Here is a 17425-nt window from a genome sequence, read left to right as displayed (position 1 = left end):
CCCCATTTAGTGATTTTGGGGAGCAGCAGGGCTGGCACAGGCCCTGCAGCAGTGCTGGGCACTCAGCAGGTTCATTTGATTTGAAGGTTTCTGTTTGGTTCCCTTCCTTACCACAGAGCACCATTTATGTGCACAGTGACATCTCCTAGAACTCCTGGAATCTTTGTCTTCTAGAGAATAATTCCATCCAATTATTTTATCAAATAAAAATTGTAATTAACTCTCCCTATGCGAAGAAGCATGAGAGAGCTTTCCCATTTGATGTGCTATGGTGAGACAGTGTGAGTAACTCATTCCTGTGACTTATTATCGCATCATCCTCATTAAATTTTCTTCAATAATTTTAGATAATTATTTTAAATGCTTCTTTTGAAACTCGAAGCTGGAATAATTTTAAATATCTCCCTGATGGAAGCACTAGGAGGGTTTATAAATCCATGTGTCACCTTCTCAGAGACATTCCAGAGCCACCTGGGGGTGTTCCTGTGTCACCTGCTCCAGGTGACCCTGCCTGGGTGGGGGTGATCGCCAGAGGTCCCTTCCAGCCCTGGCTGCTCTGGGATTCTGGGATAAAGGGCAGATCAGAATTTAGATAAAGGGCAGGTTGGCATGGATTGAGCAGGTGCTCCGTGAAACTTTCAGAGAAAGCTGCATAACTCCCTTTCCTGATTCTCACAATCTTGTAAAGCTGTTTGCTGTGCACCAACAACACTGATTTTATACCAGCTCAACTCCTAGAGATTCTTAAATACCCACACAGAAGGGGTAGAGGGAGGTGCTTTGGAATTTGCTGGAAAATCAACCAAACCCATCAGAGGAAGGAGTGAAGTACATTCCCTTACTTGGGATTTAACACTTCACTTATTACCAGGCAAAGATGGGCTCCCTGATAGACAGAAAATCATTTTGTCTGAGCATTTGGGAGAAAATGTTATTGTAAATATTTCCTTGGGTTTGTGTTTGTCAACAGCCTGCCCTGTTTAATAAATGAGTTGTTTAACCATCCTTCTCTTCAGTTCCCATCAGGATAGATCATAATGTTTCTGTTAAAAGCTGCTTGTAGAAATAAAAACAGAATCAAACACTTCCCTATTTTTCCCAGCACCTCCTACAGCAGAGTGCTGGTGATCAAACCTGAGCATTCCCTGCATGGATTTCATAAAATCAGAAATATGGATTTGAAGTTCATAGCCCAGGGTGATGTACACATGGACCTTATTTGGATCTGAGCCAGGAACACATTATTATTATTATTATTATTATTATTATTATTATTATTATTATTATTATTATTATTATTATTATTATTATTATTATTATATTTTTATTATTATGATGTTCCATTCTGCCAATGTCTCACACAGCTGCAGGAATACAAGCACAAATGGCAAATACCCAGTGCTTACCTTCAGTGGTTGCTCAAAAGCCCCTCTAAAAGTGCTGGAATGCCAAGAGGAAGGGGGAAGAGCAGAGCCCTGGAGCTCCCCCCGTGCCCACAGCGGCTGCCCCAGGGAGGAGCAGCTCCCCAGGCGGTGCCAGCCCTCCTGGTGCCATGGGGCAGCAGCAGACACCCAGGGTCGCCTGCTCCCTGCTGCCCTGGGACCTCTTTGGGAAGGGGTTTCAGACAGGGAGTTCCCTTGGGTTGGCACTCAGTGCCAGATCAAGCCAGTAACCAGCAGTACTCCATTTCATTTCAGTAGATATATATATTTATTTATGCACCTGCATTTTCTTCCTCCTTCTCTCTTCTATTATAATATTTATAATTGTAAATATTATAATATAATATTTATATTATAGGTGCACCTGCATTTTCTTCCAAATTACAGATTACCTTCATTTTCTTCCTCTTTCTCCCTCATTTTCCCCTTTTCCCTCTCCTTTCTCTGCTATTTATTCACCATTTCCCTCTTCTTTATCAGCGCAGCACCTCAGCAAATCACCACCTGGTCACAATGTTTACCCTCGTGGTCTTGGCATAAAACAGCTGAAAACTTCCAGCATGGCTATTTTGATTTAGAGTATCAGCCCTGGTCCTCTCTCATGGATGAATAGCCTCAAACTTGTGCCTTTCTGCTGCCTCAGTTTGCTGCACAGAGCAGGAATTCAGCGTTGTGGGGAATTTCATTCCTGCTTTTCCTCCCAATTTGCACCTACAGCTCACATCCATCCCATATTTCACAAACTCTCCTGCAGAGGTGAAGCTCCTAAAGCACACCTCTGGGGCAGCAGCATTCCCAGAGTGCCCAAATCACACTGGACAGCAACTCCAGAGCTTTTTCCTCCCAGCACCTCCTCACAGGAGCTTCTCTGCAGAGATGGAGAGTCCTGCCCAAAGCACTCAGGCTAACACTGCAAATAAACTTATGTGTGTAAGGAGGAGGGAAATGACTGACAGGGAATTAAAGTAAAATATTTTCTGATTATTACCAGCCCTGAGCTCCCAAAATCAAAGCAGAAAACACTTCCATTCCAAAGTAGCTGTAAAGCTGCATTAGTCCAAGAAATCTGCTGTCTGAATAGTTGTTTTCTCCTGGGGATTTGTTGAATTCACTGTGCTGAGTACATTTTTATTTGTGGGTAACTTTCCTCACAGTGTAGCACTATTTCATTTTGGCCTCTATCAAGTATAACTTCTGACAGAGAATTGGTGAATAAATGCTTGAAATCTAGGTGAGAAGACAGGAAAATCTGTAATCTGAAGCATTTTACCTTTACAAATGAAATGATCTGACAGCCACTCACCTCATACCTGGCCTGCCTGGCTAACTCCTATAGCAAAAATAGTTTATGACCACAACTGCATCAATCTAAGCTGGAAAAAAAAAGGGAAGGAACTTTGGGCTCAGGGCCTGAGCACTGGGATGAGAATTCCCTCTTTTTCCCTAGATCTTCAGTGTCAGGATGAGTCCTGGACTGAATTCCCCAATTCTGATTCTCCTGGCTGAGAGTCCTGATGCACTCCCCAGTTCTAAAAATTCAAAGTTCATTTTTCTCACTCTGACAGAGGGAGAAAGAGCTGAAAAAAAAATCAGGCTAAGTGCAGAGCTGTCATGAATGACAGGGAACGCTCAGCTTAGAGAGGAGTTGTTCTTAGGGCCAAGATTAGGATTGTTGTTCCCTAAGCAAATTCATTCATGATTTGGCTTTCCTGAGCACTCCCTGCAGCCATTTCGAATTATCTGACAGCCGCTCACCTCATACCTGGCCTGCCTGGCTAACTCCTATAGCAGCAATATTTTATGAGCACAACTGCATCAATCTAAGCTGGGGAAGGAACTTTGGGCTCAGGGCTTGAGCCCTGGAATGAGAATTCCCTCCTTTTTCCCTAGATCTTCAGTGGCAGGATGAGTCCTGCACTGAACTCCCCAATTCTGATTCTCCTGGCTGAGAGTCCTGCTGCACTCCCCAATTCTAAAAATTCATTTTTCTCACTCTGACAGAGGCAGAAAGAGCTGAAAAACAATTAGTGTAAATGCAGAGCTGTCATGAACGACAGGAAAAGACATCACTGACAGCCTCAGAGAGCTGCTGTTCTCAGGGCCAGGATTAAGATTTTTGTTCCCTAAGCAAATTCACTTCATGGTTTGGCTCTCCTGAGCACTCCCTGCAGCTCTCCCAGCACCATTCCCACCTCCAGGCTGCCCAGCCCAGGCAGGAATGAAACCCTGGGGGCTGCTCAGCCCCTGGGCAAGGAGAGCGAAGTGTGCCTGGGGAGCAGGGTCCTCTCTGCCAGTCCGGGTTTGCATCCATCCAAACATCCCAGCAGGAATCCAGAGCTGCACCTCGGGAGTTCAGGTGAGAATAAAGAAAGCTGTTACATTCAGACCATTATTGTTCATGCTGCTTTGTGAATTTATTTCTTTAAATTTTCCACTTGTGCTCCTGCCGAGAGAGATCTATTAGACAGAAAGCAGCAAGAGTAAATCTTTATCATTTTGTTTCAAACTATAAAATAATTTACATCACATATTTTACTTACTTTTGTCTTTTTTGTTTGTTTTTTTTTTGAAACCACAAACATTCCAGCATCACACTGTAGGAATAAGAATAACAATAGAAAGCATAACCTTTTGCATAGTATTAAATGAACAGACAGAGTAAGTTCTTTATTTACAATTATTGTCTAGATAAAAAAATTCATAAAAACAGATGAATGAACATATATTAATAACCCCTAGTGGGATGGTTTGCCAATGTACCACTGTATTGTTGTCCACAAATCTCATGCTGCTAAGTACAGTACGTAGAGAGCGAGCATTTATATATTGCAGGGAATTTTAACAAACTGATCATTTTGGTTTTTGATCCATTGTTCCCATCACAGAGAGGTCAAGCAATAAAAGAAAGGAATTGTGATGCACGACTTGTAGTTGAAAGGTCATAGCTATTCTGCTTTAAAAAAAAAAAAAGTCTATCATTTATCATATACATAAAGCACAGTCTCTGCTCACAAAAGCCCAAGTTTTCTATGCATCTCAGTTTATATATGTTTTACTATATATACACAGAATGCAGTGTTCATTTTCTTATAACAGGTTTCAAGTCTGCGAATGGTACCTTAGGGAGGGGTACTCCTACAGGAAAAAATTCCAAAATAATTAAAAAAAAAAAAAAAAAAACAAAAACGGAACCGAGAAAAAACATGAAGAGTGTTGGGAAACAAAAAGGCAAACAGTCAGTGTGTTAAGATGCTGAAAAGAAACTGTTCCAGTATTAATAGCTTCTGTAGATGTTCAAGTCCAAAGCTAGAGGCTTCCCTGTAAATACAGATACCACTTTTGTCTTCTGGCCCCAGGGAGCCCATGGGTGGTGGAGTCCCCATGACAGAGCACCTTCCTGCCTGGGCTGGGGCACAGCTGGGGTGGCTGTAGGTGCCACCGCTGCCCGGGCACCCTGCCTGCCCCTGGGGCTGCTGCAGGTGCCACCGCTGCCCCGGGCACCCTGCCTGCCCCTGGGGCTGCTGCAGGTGCCACCGCTGCCCCGGGCACCCTGCCTGCCCCTGGGGCTGGGCACCAGGCACAGCCAGCAGAGCTCCCAGCCCCGAGTCCCGCAGCTGGCAAGGGAAGCTGCTCAGAGCTTTACCTGGCTGAGGGTCCTGATGCACCCTGAAAACATCAGTCTGCAGTTTGGCCATGAGTCTAAGCTTGGTTTGGAGAGTTCTGGCTTGGTTAAAAGCTGCTGGGACTGCAGAGATGCACCACTGTTATGGAGCCAACCAGAAAAAAACACCTTAACAACTCAACGGATCGAGATGGTTGGAGGGTGTTTTTGTTCCAACAACGCCTGGCATAATCGATTGTGGAATTCCAAATGTCTTTTTGCACTGTACAGTTATGGAAAAAATCATATGCTGAAAAGTCTCCAAGCAAACTTTATATTAAATACAAAAATTAGTTATGAAAAATCTGTGATCCACAAAGTGCTTAGCATTCAAGTGGTTGACATAGCAATTGTATAAGCTCATAATTTTTTACTTTTCTAGGGCTGTTACCATCTTGAAAAATGTTTCTCGCCTTCCATACTGCAGGTTTTCAAAGCAGCTTTCTTGGGAGAAAGCTGAAGGTAAAATAATGTTATTACTGTGTTACTGCAGGAACACAAGCTTGATTTAAAAAAAATCACACAAAGCACATCTCAATACACAATTAATAAAGATTTGTTCAGTCCTAATAGTGCAGAAATTATATTTTTCTTTTAAAAAGAAATCAATGCAACAACCTACAGTGATTTTAATCCAAAATGCCAACAGCCCATACTTTGCAAATAATAAGGAAATAAATGCCTAAAGTACTAATTGAAAAGGATTAACACAGTATATCACAAGATTTTAACATTTCTTTTATCTCCATATAGACAAACCGAATATAACTTATTTTAAATTATAAACTCATTTAATGTCTCTCTAAAAATAGTTTCCGAAGCCATTGCTGTATGTCTGAAGAATGAAATAGCCTCCATTATTGTTATGTTGCACCAAAAGGAGTTCAAGCAGATCATCAGAGGGAAGGAAGGAAAAAAAAAGGAGAGAACCTGATCATTTTGATTTTTATTTGAAACAAAGGAAGCCTGGTTTACCTCCCTGTATATAGGATCACAATGCTACATCCAATGTGTTATATTTTGGCTTCTTTTGTTATTTACTAGCAGTATCTACATTATTAACAAAAAAAAAAAAAAAAAAACCAAAATAAAAACCCAAAAAGGAAATCAGGCAGAAATCAGAGCACGGTTGTAATAAAATATCCAGGGTGCGAGAGTACAGATATTTTCAATGAGCTGAGCTGAGCCATTTTTATACTACTTCGGCAGGAAGTGCTTTCTTAACCCTACAAATAGTTAAGGATATTATCTACAGGTTTGTAAACAAATTACATTCTTTTTTAGGACATAAATAAGTTAAAATAGTCAGAGCAATTTGAGCAGAAACAAGGCAACATGCCAACAAAGAAACTTTATATATATATAACTATATATATATAGATAGATATATACATATATATAATTAATTATCTATATACTTATATGTATATATCTCTATATATAGTCTCATAAATGTTTAAGTTCCTCTGTCCAACTGGTGCAAATCTACTGTGCAAGTTAAGCTTTGCAACTTCAAAAAAGTTATTTAAATTAATCTATACAATTGAGTCCATGCCACACAAGCATTTCAAAAACTCACAGACCAGTGAATTGGATAAATAGCCTCAGAAAGAAGTCCTCTGCAGTTCCTGCTTAAGGAGGAAAAAAACAACAACAAAAAAAAAAAGAACCAAAAAGGAAATAAAAACAAACAAAAAGAGAGAAAGAAGGGCCAGCAGTGTACAGTACATTCATGCAGGAGGATTTTTTTTTGTTTTTGTTTTTCTGAAAGGGAACGGGGGGGGGTATGTAAATCAGCCATTCATTCTTTCCCCAAAACCATTGTGATCAACAATTCATTCACTTGTCTCAGAGTGAATAAGAGTTCAAACAGCTTTTCAGCCAGCAATGTTTTTAATATATATATTTATATATCTCGGTTGCTGTGGGGTTTCTTATTTTATTTTACTTTAACTCTTTAATATTTCTTTTGTTTGTTTGTTTTCCTTTTTGCAGTGACCTTTTCAGCTAAAGTGATGTCTCCAGGCTATGTATTGGGCTTCCTGGACTAGAAGAGGTAGCTGATTTACTTGTATCAGTTGTAAGATTGATTCCACTGTCGATAGCACTGTTGTTCTTGTTCAGCGAGGACGGTGGACTCGAGTTTTTCTTGAGAGCAGGGTCTTCTTCTAGGTCTGTGTCATCAATGAGTGGGATGTGGGGCTGGGAATCTTCTATCCTAAATTCAGGATGAGTCATAAAGTTGTGAATAGAGGTTCTAGATTCTGGTTTTTCTAAACCTTCATAGAGAGAGCTACGGAATGCCTTCACGACGCGGATCTGGGGGGAGAAAAGGAAAGGGCTGTCAGAGGGCACCTCCCCAGGGCACAGCAGGGCAGAGAACACTTGGTGAAAAATGTAGCACATGGTTAGGGCAGTGCAGGCAGCTGGAGTCCAAAGTCTCTGGATGTTATATGCATAAACGAGTGGCTCAGTTATGTGCATTTTGAATGTCTGTACCAACTGCAATATTAAAATAAACCAAGGTTTAAAGCCATCAAAGAACTGATGGGGAGGAGTGGTTAAAGAAAGCCAAGGTCCACTCGTGTGGTACATCCCTAGTAAAAGACAAGCCATGTTAATTGTAATGCAAATGTCAAACCATGCATGTTGATAGATTTTTTTTTTTGTTTTTGCAGTGAGTAAGTAGAAAGGCTTTTTTTAAATTAAAAAGTCTCTTTTGTATTGTTGTTAAAAAAACCATTACACATAACATATCACACTTCACAAACAGAAAAGCACGGAACACGGACACGGTTGGATGGGTACGTATGAGACACACACAGGAGCCAAGTGTAAAAACTAGAATATCAATGTTTTAAAGCAAAATCTAAATGGATGCAGCCAAGAGCACAAAAAGCCAAGCAGACAAAGTACTAAGCGCAATCATGCTACCACAGGGGGGAAAAAAAATAAAAATCACAGTTACCACATGAACAGAGATAACTTGCACACAACAACTACACTTGGAAGCCTGGATAATGTGAACATAGTATCGTTGAACCAACTTTTATTTGTCCTTCATGCAGATGTGAGGTAAACACTCGAGTATAGACCCACTGTTCTAGCCATTCAGCTTGTTAATAAAATAGAAGAACATGTAATAAAATGATGGGTTGGTTGTTGGGTTGAATTGAGTCCCATTGTTAACAGCAAGCTGTTTGATTTTGGTGTCTCAGTCGTGCAGTTAAATGCTGAAAGCCACATGATTTATGCCATTTATGCAGTCTTTAAAGCAGGTCAGTGACCTGGGCCAGGGGCCACCTAATGCCAGAAAGCACCTGGCAGGAAGAACAGAGGTGAAAATCAACTCAAGACTCAGCCCAGCGATTCTCAGAGATGGTGCCCACCGTTTTCCCAGTAGGAAATAGGAGGAGTAGAGCAAGAGTGGGGATGCTACATGCTCTGTGGGTGGGCAAAGGGAGGGATGCTCTCTAGTCCCAGGGACCTACCAGTTCTCAAAAGAAGTGAAGGGTTGTGCTGGGTTACTGCTGAAAAAAACAGAACTCTTTGGAAGGGGGTGGAGGGGCAGAGAGGAAAAAACAGAATGGCAAAACGTGATCTGTTGGCAAATGTGTCATGACTAAGTATGAGTTCTATCCCTCTACTTCCATGTAGTCCATGAGCAAACCTTGAGCATTTCTCAGGGGGAAGACTAAAACACAGGCAGAGGCAGAAAAGGTGCAAGCAGGTACTGTGAAAGCTTCTCCACACACGTTTGAAATGGTTTGGTGGTTGGCATGTGGATCTTTTTACATGTAAATATGCTGCACATTGTTGGTTGGCCTGATACACCACTGCTTTGGAAAGCTTTAATTCCTCTTTGCCTTGGCAGACTGCACTTCAGTAATGGCACAGGGCCACAGGGGTCCAGCTGTGGGTCCAGCTGATCCCATGCTTGGAGCTGGCCAAGCTGTAGAGAATTTCAGAACATTTCAGGAGGGGGTTGACTTGGTTTGGTTTTGGTGTTTTTTCTCTTTGATCTCGGTCCTTGTTTATGCTCTCTAAATTTGGATATTTGCCATCTTTTAAAATCTTAACAGCCGAAGTCCTGTCATGTTCAGATCATTGGGTCAGCCCAAATGCTCTCCCTTCCCTCCACAGGTACATTTGGTAACAGCAGGGCACAGTACAAAAAGTAGTTCAGGTGACTGTTTATGCTCCAGGTAAGAGATTTGAGTGGCACAGGATGGCTCAGCCAGACCTTGGGGTGGGAGAACATGTGAGGTTGGCAGAGGTGCAAGAGGGAAGATTGTCTTGCACAAAAAAATATCAACAAATAAATTTCACCCTCTGCAATCACACAGTGTGCCTAAGAGAGCTCCTGGAAATAAAAACCCGGGGTTTATGAGAGCTGAATCTGAGCCGTGTGAAGGCTCTGTAGATCAACACAGTGGGGTAAGGGATTCCTCTGCCTTGCTAAAGCCAGAAAAGGTGACAAATCCCTTCACTACCTGTACCCTTCTAATTTGTCTTTTCAAGTGCAGAGTAATTAGTCTAAATGAGGAAAAAAATGGTATGGCTGTCGAGGCAGCCTTAAAACCACATTCCCATATTGCCCTAGCTTAAATCAGGAAACTTTTTGTACCGTGGGTACTTTACAGGATGGGCTGATGAGGTGATATTTCTGCAAACCTCCCCATTCTTTCTGCTTTCTAAACACAAATACCAGTCACCTCTTCAGCTGCAGCTGGATGCTAGGGCTTATCAATTAACAAGATAATTCTATTATCTTGGGAACAGCCACTCCTTATGGCACAAACTTAGGTTCTATTTGCCAGCTGGATCTTTATGGTGAAGATAAATTTTTACTTAAATAAAAAGGTTTGATATTATCCTGAACAGATCCAGCAGAATCCAAAGAAAGGAAAGTTTTTCTTCATCACACAAACTGTATTTAAGTCTGCAAGACTTAGCAGGGCAGGAACTGATGTCAATTTGTGAGCTCCAGGTCCCATAGTAGGGAAAGCATCTGTATTGCTTTAATACCAACATTTGGCATCTCTTTTGGATTTAATTCCCAGCCCCTATTCAGAGCAGGGCAAACTGCAAATTCCAGCTGTGTTTGACAGGCAGCCCTGCAAACGTGACTGCCATGACTTGGATTTGGGGCTCTGCGGTGACGCTGCAATTAATTAATTAACGAGCCATTGCAGGGGAGCAATAATGACTTTGAGCTGTGGTCTGAAGATAGAACATCAGCCTCTCACTTTGGGTGAAGGTATGTGCCAAAATTTTTGGCCTGGAGTGTTTGGGTCTTGTAAGAACATTGAGATGTTTCTAGAATGGCTTCTGCTTTTTCACACTGGTTTGTACTGGAAATATTAGCTCAGACCTGCTTCAGCTCTGCTGACACCTGAGGTAATTCACCTTCTGAAGGCAATGGGAATGGAAGGGCCAAACTGGGCAAGTCCCTCAAGGTAACAATAAATCAAATCAGATTTCCAAAGAGTTTTCTTCACAAGGGAGCTGTAGAAGCCCATAACTTCACTTAAAATCTCTCTACAGAGATGTATATTAGTTTTCCATTGATTTTTCATTTTAGAAGCAACTCCCTCCTCAACTTAAAATCTTGCATACTGAGCTTGGCATCCAGAAGAAAACTTTTTTTTTAATGTCACACATCATTCAGTGACAGAATATCTGCATTGCAATAAAATTCAAAATCTCCTTCAAAGCCTGTCCCCCAATGGATCAAATTATTGCTTTCAGGGACAAAACTTAGTGGAAACAAAGGCAGAGGGTCTGTTGCATATTAAAGTGGCATTTTAATTTCTCTACCATAGTACTACAATATTTAATCTACCTCAGTGACAGAATTTCTGCATTGCAATAAAATTCAAAATCTCCTTCAAAGCCTGTCCCCCAATGGATCAAATTATTGCTTGCAGGGACAAAACTTAGTGGAAACAAAGGCAGAGGGTTTGTTGCATATAAAGGGGGAATTTTAATTTCTCTATCATAATACTACAATATTTCATCTATCTATCTATCTATCTATCTATCTATCTATCTATCTATCTATCTATCTATTATAGCTGATCCAACTCCCAGATTTAAAAATATTATTTACCCAGAGTTACATGGCCCAACAGCAACAAATTCATTTGTACATGCTTAAATTCAAGATTTGAGGTAATATCTGGTGTAAAAATGTTTGGGGGCTCTGCTGAAACAAAGCCCAGCCGGTTTTGGTTTTTTTTGACGATAAAATAAAGCAGATGAACTTGGGATGTTGTTATGGCTGTAAAAGCATGGAAAAGCAGGGACATCCGTGATGGATAGAACCTGGGAAGTGTTGGTTTAGTATGAACTATGTAGAGTTCATGTAATGGTGTTTCTTTATGAGACTGACAATGCCAAGGGAAGACAAACAGTGAGATACAGCTCCCTTTTCTCACAGTAATGGAGACAACAGAAAAAAATGAACTGCTTTTAACAAAAGACTGCGGGGACAACACTTCAGGACATTTTTGACATTGCTATAAGTTTCCACTTCTTTCTTCTCTGGAGCTGTAACAGAAAAAAACTCTTCAGCTTCATCCCACCTTGAAAGTCAGATTTATTATACTGCATCAGGCAATAAAAAAATAAAAAACAAAAACAATAAAAAAAAAGAAATAGAATTTTAGATACTACAATTTTTTTTTTTTCCCATCAGAAGAAAAAGGTGATATTCAGAATGTCAGTCCTAAATACAACCATCTAGGCAAAATCTGCAAAGCCTGGTGAGCACCAAGAGCTGTGTTCTGGTTGGTTGTGTGTGGGCTTATACTCGAATGTTTACCTGGCTTCATCTAAGCCAAGTATCTGGAGTTTGGTTCACATTCATTTCAGGCTCAAGGTTAAAGACTCACAACCTCTTTTTATTTCACTCTCTCCTGCTGAACCCTTTTGTCCAATGTTCTCTAGCCCTCTGGGAAAACAAACACATTTAATATTCAGACAGTAGAGAGTAGGGCACTGCAACAGCAAATAAATTCAATACTGAAAGGTCAGTAAGGTGATTAGTATAAAATTGTAAACAAGAGGTCAATTTTGCAAAGAGATGCCAACTCTTAGGTGTAACTGAGACTATTCTAGGTCAAGACTAAACTGTACAAAGGTAAAGGAGTTTGGTCAAGGACTATTGCATATGGAAAGCTTTGAAAGAGAAAACATCTTCAGTATATTGGGATTTCTTTTGGAATCCTCCCAGTTTTAGGTGAGTAAAATCAGATGAGGAGATGCTGCTTGAATTGGGGTCACCTGTAAATGTTGTACCTCATATATTCTGGGGAATAGGATGCAGAAGTTGAGCAAATTCAAATATAAAGTTAAAAAAACATGTATAAAACTTAGAAATTCTAATTTTCTGCTTTAACGAGTGAAACAGATGCATAACATTGTCTATGCTACTCTTTTCCCACATAAAGATGCAGCAAATGCTGCAAGTGCTGCTCAAAATTCAAACCACGGGCAGCAATGAAAGCAGAGCACCCACATAGGCCTGGTTCTCATTTCCAAAATTGCTGAATTCCACTGTATTTTAGAGCAAAAGCAGAGCCGTGTGCAGGGCTTCCACTTTCCACAGTAGGATTGCTGCAAAATTATGGAGTTGAACATTTTTGTATCAGATTTAAATAACTCACACAAACCTTTAAAAGAAACCGTTTGTGCATTAGGATCTAACCCTTCCTGCCATGGCACATCTCCACTTGAGGGCTTGGGTTTATATTTAGGCTCTAAATCTGCTTAATTATCCTTCAGGGAGGAGATCCAGGAGTTGATTTTGATTTTTTGCATATCCCAGGAGGGTTTTGTCAAACCTTGGTCACAGCCAGTGGGAAGTCCCAGACTTTAGTATGGAACTCCAGCCTCTGGTTCAATGGTGCAACTTTTAGAAACATAATTTTAGCTGTGGGTTTGATTGATGTTCTGCTTGTTCCATTTCCTCCTGTGATGGTTAAACCTTCCTGTACAGAAATTGCCCACTGGGCTTGGTCTGTGATCTGAATGTAAATTGATACTGGAGCAGCAATCTTTGCCTCAACATTTATTAATACAGATGATTTCTTTAAAAGAAATGAGTTCCCATTTTTCTTCATGAAATAATTCCATCCAAACAAATTTTAACTCTGAATTCTGAATTATTTTCCTTCACAGAAAATTAAATATGTGAGAAATATAAAAGCCCTTCATACACAACAGCTTGCAAACAGTTAGATGGACTCTTTAAGATGCTCTCTTGGGATACGGGCTGTGAGAGCCAATGGAGCTGAGCTTGCTGAGTGCCTCACCTGGGTGTGACACAATTTGCAGATGCTCCTGGCCTCAACAAAGCCCTGGGTGACACCTCCATCTTTGCCTCAATATTTATTAAAATAGATGATTTCTTTAAATGAAATTAGTTCCTATTTTTTCCTCATGAAAAAATTCCATCCAAACAAGACTTTACCTCAAGTTTTAACTCTGAATTCTGAATTATTTCCTTTCCACAACAGTTCCTGCCCTCGTGCCACCCCAGCAAATGCTGAGTGTTCTACACAGGACACGTTCCTGGCACATCTCAGAACCATATTTGATTAAAGGGGAATGGGAAAGGTTCTTGCCCAGCAAGTGAAGCCCCAATTCTGGAGGCTGTGGCCCCTTCAAGGGAGGCAGAGCCCAAATTCAGTCTTAAGGGCGCCGTGCTCTGCTCCTGCACCAAGACACTTCTTAAAAACCAACCAATCAACCAGACAGAAAAACCTTCTGGGATTTGTATACAAACACCTCTGAGAGGATTTTGTGGTTGATTGGTGAGGTTTTCAGTGCTGCTATAAAATTTGGAGTCATGACTCTGTGTTTTCTCCTGTCTCACCATACATTTGAGGCCACTGCTGCTGGGGTTCATGTAGTAAGAAGTTTCAAGTGATTGATTTAAATATTCACTTCTAAAAACCTCTGACAAGACAGTTCTCATCAGAACCAAGAAAAGGAACTCTGGGAGGTCTCTTTTGCTGGGGTTTTGGTTTGGTTTGTTTGTTGTTTCTCCAATGCTTCCTAAACTTAAAAATCAGAATATTTTCTGAAAGAAAGGAGAGATTTGTTTCAGGGACCTGCAGCTCCTGACTGATTCCACTTGGGAAGAGCAAGTACAAAGGAATATTAAATGTGTGTCTGTGTTGGGAAATCTGCAACTGTGTTCTTGTAGAGGGGTTACCTATTGCTACCATGAACATCTGAAACCAGGAATACACAGAGTAGGATAAAGACTTGTTTACTTTGTGTACAGTTAGATATTCTCACCCTCTACCTAACTAAAAAATCTAGTGGTAAAGACTTTAATCACATACTCCGTTTTAAGCACAAGATAATTTTTGGTGTTACTAATTCTGAGTTTCAAAAGGAAAACAAAAGATGCTTCACTTCCCCAAGGTTCTGGGGTTTTTTCCCCCAAATAAAACATAGAAAGAAATGTATATAAAACACAAAAAATCCACCAAGGTTGTACCTGAACCCACCCTTAACTCTGCAGTAGCACAGCTTTCAAATGGTGGAAATTTGTGAGTGTAAATCTGTGTCTGAGAAGATCTGAGACCACCTTGCTTAACATCCCCATGTTTTCATTTTCAGTAGCTTAAAGGTTTGCATATTAAACAGGTGCACATATTTAGTGTGCATTTAAATGCATTTCATCATTTTAACAGAATAAACAAAATGCCAGGTTTTCATTTGCAGGAATTTTTCCTCTATTTAAAGCTGCAATGTCTTTCAAACAAGATAAGAGACTCACAGACCTCACTGTCATCCATTAATGGTGACGTACAAAAATTTGTAATTTGTTATTACAAATAACACCCTGATGGCTCACTAGGGAAACTTTAATATTGTATTAAATATTCTAGTATAAATTGCTTTTAATTAAGGGATTTCACAACTCTGAATGGGCCATATTTGTAAATAGCTGCTAATTACATGTAATAACTTGCTGACCTGTTTCACAAACCACTCTAGAGGTGGATGCATTCCACAGGCAGATTTCTCTTTAGCAAGCACTAAGCTTTGAATCAAACATGAATTTGCCCAAAAATACCAGAAAAACTTTCCATCAAAAAAAAATCCAAAATTTTACTATAAACCTGCAGGAGACAGCTCACAGATTGGCAAGGTGACACAATGAACTTTATATTAAAAGTTAGTAACAAAATTAGTAAAGAGTTTCATAAATGCTCAGTTAAATTAGACTGACATACCAATAGACCATCATGTAATTCCTATTTTTTTAATTAAGCATTTATTGATATCAGACCCTCTCCACTTTGGGGTCCCAAAATGCCACCTGAAATGTCCCAATTGTTGCAACATCCTGAGCAAGTTTCAACAACTAAACCCTGTTCCCCTCCTATACTCTCAAGGCTTTCCCTTGATACTCCCCATAAGATATTTGCATATATTTATAACAGTCCTGAAGACTGGGAAAGCCTTCAAAATCAGAAGCACAATTATTCCATTATTCCCTTCCACCTCATAGGAAGAAGGAAATGGGGTTTGAGCTGTTCTGGGGAAAGCAGCCAGTCCTGTGTGCCCACACACAGAGCTGGAGAGCAGCCCTAGGTGAACATTTTGCAACTGGGATTTCCTCAAATAATGCCAATTCACAAAACCATCCCCCCTTTCTGTAAAATTTGTATTAGGAAAAGTTTTCCACAGTTCTTGAATTTGAGCAACCCACTGTAAATACCCCATTTAAAAATAAAAACCATTGGGGTTTTACTTGATGGGGTTTTTTTCACTGCCATCCATAAATTTGTGTCTTTGTATGAATAAATCCAAACTGTCCCTAAGTGTTACAATTTCTGATTTAATACCAGCAGACATTCTGCTGTGGTAGTAAAACACCAACAGTCCAGAACAAGCACTTTAAAATCCCAATCTCTGATTGCCCTCTGCCACAGAGATCCTTATCTCTGGGAAGTTTAACAAATCAATCATTGGCTTTTATTTAAGTGAAGAAACGTGGCAGTAACCACAAGGAGCTCTGGACACCTGTTTTATTTCTCCAAATGAAAGGTGACAAAGGCTGGAGCAGATTCTGCTCTCTCCTATTAATTAACTTCAGCCCATAAACGAGTGAGGCCCTTGTTAAGACACAATAACACTCAATTCTTGCTTTGCTGCAGTGGAGAGTGGAGAGGGAAGATAAATTGTCTATTTAAATTTTATTAGATCTTTCCTCCCAGAGTGCTGGCTGCAGCATGTGAAGGGAACATTTAGCACAGCACAATGAGCTGCTGCCAGTTTCCTGCTGAAATGGAGAAATTCTATCCCAGGCAATCATTCCCTGGATGAAAAGCTGCTTTGGGATTTTGGGGGTTTGTGCCCTGCTCAGTGTGGGAATGAGGGAACCTGGGCTCAGGAACCTCCATGGCTTCAATTCCCCTGATCCTGATACTGATCCTGATCCTGGAATAGTTGGGGCTGTTGGGGTGAAACTTCTCAGGCCAAACTTCCCAAGACAAAAATAGGAAAATATAGAAAAATCTCCAAGAAGCAACTGCCAAAGTTGGAACCTAATAGCTTCACCAAAAATGAAGTTTCCCCTTTAAATCCAACAAAACTTCTGCTCTGCTCTTGCTTGAAAACACTTTAAAAACCAACCAACCAGTCAACGAGACATGAAAAAAGCAAAAATACCCTTCAGAGACATGTCTGATGGACAAATACTTCTGAGACTATTTGTGATTGTTCGATAAGATTTTAATTGCTGCTATAAAAGTCATGTCTGAATGTTTGGTGTGCACATACTGAGGGGGTTTGCACTCAAACAGGATGGAAAGGTCAAACTTCTTTTTTCCTGCAGGAGTTCTGGAATTTTACCCCCTTCTCTTGTCTGCCTTTGCTCTGTCTGCTTTCCCTTTCTCTGTTGGCCAGACAGATAAGAGCAGTTTCTTCTCTGCTTGGCCAACTACTAAAACCTGCATAAGGAATATACCCAATTATCTCCTGAAGTGTGTGACAGGCTTGTAAACTGAGTTCTACACATTTAAATATTCTTTTAATGCTGTCATAAAAGAGCTGCTCACAGTCCTGAATAAGTAAAAATCTAGAAACAGAGTTAGCTCCTTCTGAGCAACTGGAATTTTTCTGTTACTGAAGCCCTTCCTTATCAGCTGCCTCAAAGATTTTTCATTCACTTCAAGACTACTTCAGTAGATATTTTGCATCTTAAACCAAACTGTGTCAGGATATTAGGATTCAGAAATCTGTTTCTTCTAAAATATTTGTTACCACACCAATTTGTTGTTTCAACACTGTCCTT

At 40.3% G+C, this 17425-nt stretch overlaps 1 protein-coding gene across 2 annotated transcripts in view; it reads right to left on the bottom strand.

The window, feature by feature from the left end:
* Positions 1–3831: 3831 nt before the first annotated feature.
* The window catches only part of ATP2B2 (ATPase plasma membrane Ca2+ transporting 2), a 404082-nt gene continuing 390488 nt past the window's right edge, over positions 3832–17425 (bottom strand). For both annotated transcript variants that reach the window (XM_059479819.1, XM_059479820.1), the window contains one exon: positions 3832–7422. In XM_059479819.1, coding sequence (XP_059335802.1) covers positions 7111–7422 — 312 coding nt within the window. In that variant the 3' untranslated portion in view covers positions 3832–7110. The remainder of the gene's footprint in view (positions 7423–17425) is intronic.

This window comes from Ammospiza nelsoni, chromosome 11, assembly GCF_027579445.1.
Source record: "Ammospiza nelsoni isolate bAmmNel1 chromosome 11, bAmmNel1.pri, whole genome shotgun sequence".
NCBI classification, from domain to species: Eukaryota; Metazoa; Chordata; class Aves; order Passeriformes; family Passerellidae; genus Ammospiza; species Ammospiza nelsoni.
This window is presented reverse-complemented; position numbering and strand designations above follow the sequence as displayed.